Source organism: Hippoglossus stenolepis, chromosome 15 (genome assembly GCF_022539355.2).
Source record: "Hippoglossus stenolepis isolate QCI-W04-F060 chromosome 15, HSTE1.2, whole genome shotgun sequence".
Classification (NCBI taxonomy): Eukaryota; Metazoa; Chordata; class Actinopteri; order Pleuronectiformes; family Pleuronectidae; genus Hippoglossus; species Hippoglossus stenolepis.
The window spans coordinates 13,636,249-13,644,453 of NC_061497.1; the positions used below are offsets into that span (position 1 = coordinate 13,636,249).

The following is an 8,205-nucleotide window of genomic DNA, read 5'->3' on the forward strand; positions in this document are numbered from 1 at the left end:
AATGCTCCACTACAGATCCTGAGAGCCTGAGCTTGTTCCACATCTAGCTTTTTTAAGTTGGTTTCTGCAGCAGACATGTAAACTATGCACCAATAATCCAGAGCTGCTCTCATAAGAGCCTGATAGATATTTAACAGTGCCGTTCTGCGAGCTCCCCAATCACAATAACCATTTCTTTATTGGTTTGGGCTTTTTTGATTTCTGATTCAAGACATATACAGTTTCTATTGTCCACTTTGATAACCAGAGACTAAGTTTTTACTCTGTAGATGATGTGTCCACCTCTCCATAACCATCTGTTCCACACTACTTCAAGTGTGCTATGAATGATCTAAAGTTCCGTAACATACTTCATCTTTACCTGGACAAGTTTGTCGTGCATTAGAAATGTCTCTCTTCAATTCAAAAATACTGAATGGTAAATCCAGGTCATCACCTGTTGCAGCCCTTTTTATGTTTAATTCCTGGTTTTTGTGTTAGAGTATTTTCTCTGCATTGCTTAGCTTTTTCTGAGCTGTGAATTTAATAAATGTTTTTGCTAAAATGTGCCTTTTCTGCATTATTTATTGCATTTATGTTCTTGCTGGTCCGTACTGGTATTTCAAAGTTTTGCATTTTCCTAATCATTCCCCACACGTTCGAAAGTTGTGTTTCAGTTCCAATTTTATTACAGTATTGCATCAAGCACATTCGTTATGACAATCGAATTGTTTAACATAGTGATTAAGCGTGTAAATTAAACTCGGGTATTTTCCTGGTTTGCTCATACTGGTCTATGAGTCCAACCAACGCGGCTACGTAACTTCCCGTGATTGTGTCATGCAACTGGGACACTTCCTGCTCTAGGAAACCGCATCTCTCGCCTCTGTGGTTCCCACCCAAACAAACGAAGCTCAGCTGGATACTGTGTCTCCTCTGAAACCTTTGGCAGCTCTGTCTGTTGTCAGCCGGTCTGTCAGCCGGACACATTTCCAGAGGAGGAGCTCCATCCTCTGTAAACCACAGACGATGTTTACCCTCTGTGTCTGTCACCGTATCTAACCGGCTCCTGATATCAACCATTGCACAACAACTGTGTCGGTTGGGTGTAGCTCGCTAGCTGCCCCTGCACAGTCTGAGCCCGGACACACACACACACACACACAGCAGTCCGGCTTTTATATCTGAGCTGAGCTGGGCAGAGATGACGAGCGGTTTGGTGACAGGCTTTTCTTTACAAGTGTGGTAGTCACGGACGACCGACCCCGGTTTGGTTCGGCTCCCGGTGCGGAGGATTCGTTGAGTCAAGCTAGCTACAAGGTGAGTTTCCAGTGTTTGTGTACGCTGCTGAAGTTAGCTAGGCTAGCTCCCAGATCTGCTGCTGGGCTGCTGTTTGTGGCCATGTCACGTTGAGCTAACTGAACCAATCACGATTTTTATCTAATTTAATCAAAACTTCACTTATTGTTTCCGTGGAGCTGATTCAGATAAAGAAGTTTAACAATCTGAAGAGTGTAGAAACTTAAAAGCTTGTTACTCGTGACATTTTGAGTAGAAAATACAAAGGTACGAAGTGTACTATTGGGTGATAGATAGAAAAAACACTGTGTCGTTAGTTAAAGTCAAATAAAACTAATGAAAGACAATTTATTTGTCAGTATCAGTATAATTTAGTTATTTATCAACTGTTAATTCTGCTTATATAACTTTTACTACTCTTATAGTATTCATTTATTTATCAGAAATATATATTACAATTTATAAAGTGAATACTTTAGATCTTTAAATAGTTATGTAATTTTCCAGCAAAAATATTTCTCTAAATTTCCCCTTTTTCTCTATGGCATTGTAAATTGAATAGCTTTGGATTTTTAACAGCCTTACTTACAGTTTTGAAAGAGAAAGTTGAGACTTTGATATTTTATAGTTTGGTTTCACTTTCTAACTCGTTTCACACGATATGAAACTTAATTATGAAGTCATTCATGTGTAAAGAATGGAAATAGATTAGAGTTCTGCAAAATTGTCAGATTGACAAAGTAAGTCAAAGAGTTGTAAATAATACCAGAGGGGTTTAGGATTTGTATTCCAAGCAGTTATGCATTATGGAGAGCACATTTGTCATAATGTTCAGTCTTTAAATTAACATATGTTTGAACTAAATGCTAATTATGTTAATGACTTAATACTTATTGTGACTCATCTGTTGTGTGTCCCGTCTTTTCATCACTCAGCACACCGACCAGCCCACCTAGTTGCCTCACAAGTTGACCGCCCCTGGCCCGCACTGTTTGCTGTGCTGTGGCCTTTTCTCACCTTTTCCAGACACTGTTAATATGACTGCAATGCGTGTGGATGCCAAAGTGGTGATGCTAGGAAAGGAGAGCGTGGGGAAGACCAGCTTGGTGGAGAGATATGTTCATCATCGCTTCTTGGTCGGGCCCTATCAGAACGTGAGTGTCAGCTGCTCCGCTATAATTGCCATGTCGGTGCGTTGCTGGTTCCCTGAGGACATTGTTGTAAAAGAGGCGTCTGTGACCATCATCAAGTGTAAAGGGTTAGGGTTATCTAAATAAAAACTCTGGATGCTGTAACATTTTGGTATGTTTCTTTAAACATAAGAATATACAAGTTAAAGCTACTTAAATTGCAGGATTTAGCATTAAGGAACTTTATGTACTCAGTTAGCACACAAGTATCAGTGTAAACCTACTTTATCCTTTATTGCACATTTAGTGTCAACAGGGATTTCCACCAATGAGTGTCTAATGCTTTACTGCTCTCTCCTTTTCCTGACAGACTATTGGTGCAGCTTTTGTTGCCAAACCGATCCAGGTGGGAGAGAAAGTGGTTACCCTGGGAATATGGGTGAGTAAGAGGCTACGTCACATGAGTTTGAGTCTTTGCACTGCCGTCAGTGCCAGAGTTTGAGATCTGAAAATGTATACATTTGACGATGATGTTTAATAATTTCTGTTGTCACTAAAATGTCAGTCATATTCTGGTCTTAAATCAGGTCTAAACAAATAATTGGCAATATGAAAATCTTCTGAACTTACAAAATTAATATACAGCATTACAAATATATTTTTAAGTGGTAGTTACACATAGATCTTATTGTAGATAACATTTATGACACTTTACTATACTCTAATTGATTAAAAAGTTGCATTCACAAGCATTAGTCATATCAGTGTAAAATGTGCACAACAACGTCACCTCTGTACATACTAACACTCTCCGTCCATCTCACTGTATACATGTGAAATTTGCAAAGGAAATAACAGAAGGCCAATTTTGCTGTTGCATAACTGTCTCGGAGGATGTAAATAATTAATGATGATAATGACTTTCTTGTAGTGGTGAGTGTCTATTACTTGTTCCACTTTTCTTTAATGTAACGCGATAAAAAGAAGTCAGTAAAAGAAGAAATTCTGAAATTTCCTAATCACCGTTTTGTGTCATTCCACGACTTTGTAGTCATAAAGGGAGATTGGCCCAGAAACACACATGACTACATTTAAGATGTTTAACATAGTTTAACAGGAAGCAGGGGTTTCCCCCCAGCATCACATTGCCTTGTCTCCATTCAGATGGATCTCAGTTTCTTACATCAGTCCCTGTCTTCTCTATTTCTCATCAGGACACAGCTGGATCAGAGCGCTACGAAGCTATGAGCAGAATCTACTACAGAGGAGCCCGGGCGGCCCTAGTCTGCTATGGTAAATCTACACTGCCCCTCATCATGTTAGAGAGAGCCTTCAGGTGTCGTAACTCAAAGTCTGGTGTGAACATCAGCTCTAAGCTCTGCAGCTGGTGTCAACCTCCTTAAAAATGACTATGGATGTTGTGTTTTCCCCTGCGTGTTTTGGATGCAGGTATATATTGTTGATATTGAAGACAAAATGGATTCAGTTGAAGAAATTATCTCCCTCAATGAAAGAATGTAAACACAGTTACTATGAGAAATATAATTACAGCAGAACACAGTCTAATCACACATGATGCTGTGTATAGATCCACGACAGTTTACTGCTTTACTTTTAAACAAACGTACACAAATTCATAAATAAAATCATTCTATGAAGTTCTGTTCAGAGGTCTTTCAAACTGGAAATCTTACCAGTAAATATTATGTAATAATACTGCTCACAGTTGTGAATCTTCTTTTCTTTAAGACTGACTGGTAGACACATTATCTCAATGGTTTTCAAGTCTGTTTTTGTTCCTTTTCGGGGAACTTTGCCTGTTAGAAAATAGCTGGCGGCCATTACTCACACTGTTGTCATATTTAATTTAATGCCCTCTGTTAGGTCAGCTTGCCCTCTTCTTCTTACCTTCCTTCTTCTATCTGTAGATTTTATTTCACCAGTATTTTTATTACATCCTGTTTCTTTTTAACCGCAACAGCACAAATTGATGATTGTGCCTGCTACTCCAATGTCTTTTTATCATTTGCTTTTTGACTATTGAATAGACAGGTTGTGGATTCCAGTTAACAAATGCTGCACTCATTCTCTACTGTAAGCAGGGTTTTGTGTATATGCTGTACATATCTTCTGGGGAATATAAAATACTTTTGATTTTTAGATCTGTCTGACAGCAGCAGCTTCCAGCGAGCTCGGTTCTGGGTGAAAGAGCTGCAAAACTGTGAAGAGGTAAGAGAGTTTTTCCAGTCTAACTTCAGCTACTTGACATTGAAATGTAAAGGTCCAAGTCTCTCAATAACTTTGTTTTGGTTTTGTGTATTCTATCTCTGTTGTGTACTCCAGCACTGTAAAATCTACTTGTGCGGCACTAAAAGTGATCTGATTGACGGAGACCGGAGCTTGCGCCAAATCGACTACCATGATGCTCAGGACTTTGCTGAAGGTAACCAAGTCTCGACTAACTTAGTCGCACTGTTCTAAACCTGCTTTCTTTGCTGCTCATTTAGCTTATTTAAGGAACAGTGAACAGTTTACATGTTTATATAATCTCTGTGGTGTGTTGACATGGCGGCCGGTCACTTCTATTGTTTTTCCAACCCAGTTTGGATGAAATCACTCCCATGTCCTTATGATAAAAACCCCAACAGGCCAAGTGAAGCCATTTTATTGACCAATAAGGAAATAAAGGACATAAATGTATTTTTATTAAATAAAATTGTGATAGAACACATTTGAAAAGCTGGAAATAATAAAAAATGTGTGCATTGTTGTGTTAAAATGTATGTAAGTGAATAATTGACTAACTAACCCTCATGATTTTGTTGCTTACACAGAGATTGGTGCACAACACTTTGAGACCTCCAGTAAAACGGGAAAGAACGTGGGTGAGTCATAACTTCGTCATCTGCAGACCACATTTAACACATGTTCTTTTGTCTTTTGTCTGTCTTTTGAGGAACTGGGTTTTCCTCACAATTGTAATATTGAAAACCAAAACCAAATAAGCAGATAAGAGTTAGCTCTCGAGGGAAACGTTGTTGATACCAGTTTGAGATTTGCAGAAAGAATATCTTTTTGAGGAGGCCTATTTTGGAGTCTCTGTCACAATGTCAGCTAAAAATAGTGTAGTTATAGTGTGCAGCACAGATCTACTGTCAGCCAGATCTTTGGAATCTGAGTGGATCAGGTCAATATGTGAATGAACTGATGGAAACTGACGGGCCTTATTCTTCCTCTGCTTGTCAGATGAGTTATTCCAGAAGGTTGCTGAGGTTTACAACAGCACGGCCTTCCAGTACATGACGGGTGAGTATTTTATCTGTATACCGTAGAGATGACAAATTCAGATTTAGATGAGTTATTCTGAAAGGCATGGGAGGATTCTGGTTTTATTTACCAAGTAACCAAATTCTGGGGGGAAATTTCAGTTGCACTTAAGTGGCAGATGTGGCAAATTACATCTCTGGTAGACATTTCCGGCCACGCGATATGAGCAAATCTAGGTCAGATCCAGGACCTTAGTGTGTTATTTGAACTTTTTGGGAAATATAAAACGTTTTGAGAACAGATTAACATGCTATGTTCCAGTTGTTTAGGGTTTTAAATAATTAGTAATGTGTTCATAAACTGTGAGATTATCTGAGTGGTTTTCTTCTACCTACCTGCCGAATACAAGATGTCAAATGGGCTCTTTCTCTTCCTCTGTTTAAGCAGAAGAAACTGGCGTGGACTTGGGCCAAAAGAAAGACTCCTATTTCTACACCTGTTGTCACAACAACTGATGCCGAGCAACATGAAGGGAAACAGAAGTGGTCACCGTCCCTCAGCTGGAGTCAAACCTGGCTGGGTGTCGGATATCTCCGCTTTGGATCTGGAATCCAAATCACAGAAGGAAAAGAGGTCAAACAGTGCTGTTCTTTGTTAGATATGTTTATTTCTTTTGTGCCATAAGGAACAAAAGGCTGCAAGACTATGGAGCAGGATTTGCTACAGCTGCGACTGTTTCTGGGCGGGGAGGGATTTTTAAAAAACCAACACTTCCACCTTTTCCCTCAGTTATGTCCTGTGTTATATCCCCACATCAGCTGGTCTCTGTAGCTCTGAGCTGGACCACATCATGGGAGTGAACATGACGTTTTAGTGACCTGCAGTGGTGAGGAAGTTAAAACAGTGCAGACTGGAAGGAAGGATCCTCTCGAACCCAGACTGGCAGAGAAAACGTGATTGATGCTGTTTATTGATGTGGCGAGTACAGACAGTGCTACAGGGTGGTGAATGGTTTGTTTACAGCAGTTCATTTTTGTTTACATCCAACTGTTATTAAGCTCGTTGTGGAAACCAATCTGTTAGGCCTGCACATCTTCAATGACGCCTACACAAATGTAGTGAAGATGAGGACATATGACTCTAAGGTCCTCAGTCATACTTCACTGAAATGAACCTTAAGGAAACATTTGCAAATCTGGTGTAACTTATGAATGAAAGGATACCAGTGATCTTTATAAAGGCCTTTATATGCACAGTAGAAATGACAGGACCATGCATGTGTCCAAAATGAGCTTTCTAGAGCTTTGGCTCGTTACTGTTTACCACAGCTTTTACCATGTGACAGCTATGGATGTAATAAGAGAGCTGAGGCTGTGCAGTCATGGAGCCTTCCTGATAATTTCCCCCCTCTGGCTGCTTGTGACACTGAATTAGGCCAGGGTTATAAAAGAGATGTCTGTCAAACAGTGGACAGGATACCCACAATTGTTCACGCTTCGTATTATGACTTTTTAAACCAAAAACACGAGAAATATTTTCAAATCTTTAAAGCCGTTTGTGTGATGCCAATGTAAAGTCTATGGGGTCAGCGAGACAAATACTGATACTTGAGCAGAGGGCCCAACAACACAGGAAGCCAGGAAGCTACATTTTTCACAAACAGTCCGGCTCTTGTAATACATCCATGCTGACTGTATGTACAACACACATCTAAGTTATCTTTGGCAGCAAAAGCTAAGCTGACCGGGAAAGTTTTCTACATTTAAACTCTAAATGTTCTATTTTGTACTTCTGAATGGATGTTACACATTTAGAAATATTGACTATCAAATTCATTTCTGGTAGTGAAATAATCCTTCAACACTCCACCTAATAATCTAAGCTTCCCTCTGCTGTGATGATGAACCGCAGATTTAACCAACACAGGAAGAAGCCTTGTGGCTGAATGGTGTAACATTGTACAAACTGTCAACTCTCGATGTTCTCAGAACCAGATCTACAGCTCTATTCAACACTCAAGCCTCTAATTTATTGCCTTTTTTTTGGTTTTATTTGTGCTGCCAGATGTTGGAAAATAAACAGAAACCATCTTAGTTTTCTCCATGTATCGGCTTTGATGCGTTCATGTTCTGTGTTTGATTTTTTTGATGCACAATATTTTTTATTGCAGGTTGTTAAAGAAACTGGTGTAAAACACAAATGTTCTGTAAAATTAAAAGGTGATTGAAAGAAAATTGCTCTGATGAATCTAAAATTTTACAGTAAATGATCCACAATTTATTTTATGCTAGTTTATCTGTTAGTCAGCTGTTTCATGCAAATTTTGTGATAAAGAAATATTTGTATTAATCAAAACTAAGGGTAATAACAAAATATTAGTTAATGTGTCTCGAAAAAAGGAAGTTAAAACAACTCAAACCAGCCCAACTACCACTGGAACAAAATAAAATAAATAACTTAAGTCATCTCCCCGTCTAGTTAAAAAATTATACCATCTTACAATGTTACTCTATATAATTAAGTTGAACTG

At 38.9% G+C, this 8,205-nt stretch overlaps 1 protein-coding gene across 3 annotated transcripts; it reads left to right on the forward strand.

Moving 5' to 3' along the window:
• The first annotated feature begins 823 nt into the window (after positions 1-823).
• Positions 824-7,909, forward strand: rab24 (RAB24, member RAS oncogene family). Of its 3 annotated transcripts, none has more exons than XM_035178082.2 (9): positions 824-1,299; positions 2,305-2,432; positions 2,779-2,847; positions 3,623-3,701; positions 4,570-4,637; positions 4,752-4,851; positions 5,243-5,293; positions 5,655-5,714; positions 6,120-7,909. In XM_035178082.2, exons 2-9 carry the CDS (start codon positions 2,316-2,318, stop codon positions 6,188-6,190), a joined length of 615 nt encoding a protein of 204 aa, XP_035033973.1. In that variant the 5' UTR covers positions 824-1,299; positions 2,305-2,315; the 3' UTR covers positions 6,191-7,909. The 3 variants fall into 3 exon arrangements, with proteins under 3 accessions (XP_035033973.1, XP_035033972.1, XP_035033975.1); XM_035178081.2 differs by having other exon boundaries at positions 826-1,299; positions 2,214-2,432; XM_035178084.2 differs by having other exon boundaries at positions 827-1,299; positions 2,214-2,432; positions 6,123-7,909.
• Positions 7,910-8,205: the final 296 nt, after the last annotated feature.

Bases quoted from the DNA above. Each gene is read 5' to 3' on its own strand.
- rab24 (XM_035178082.2), top strand. From the start codon at position 2,316: ATGACTGCAATGCGTGTGGATGCCAAAGTGGTGATGCTAGGAAAGGAG. The intron at 5,294-5,654 runs GTGAGTCATAAC...TCTGCTTGTCAG, and splicing joins TAAAACGGGAAAGAACGTGG to ATGAGTTATTCCAGAAGGTT. The intron at 5,715-6,119 runs GTGAGTATTTTA...CCTCTGTTTAAG, and splicing joins GGCCTTCCAGTACATGACGG to CAGAAGAAACTGGCGTGGAC.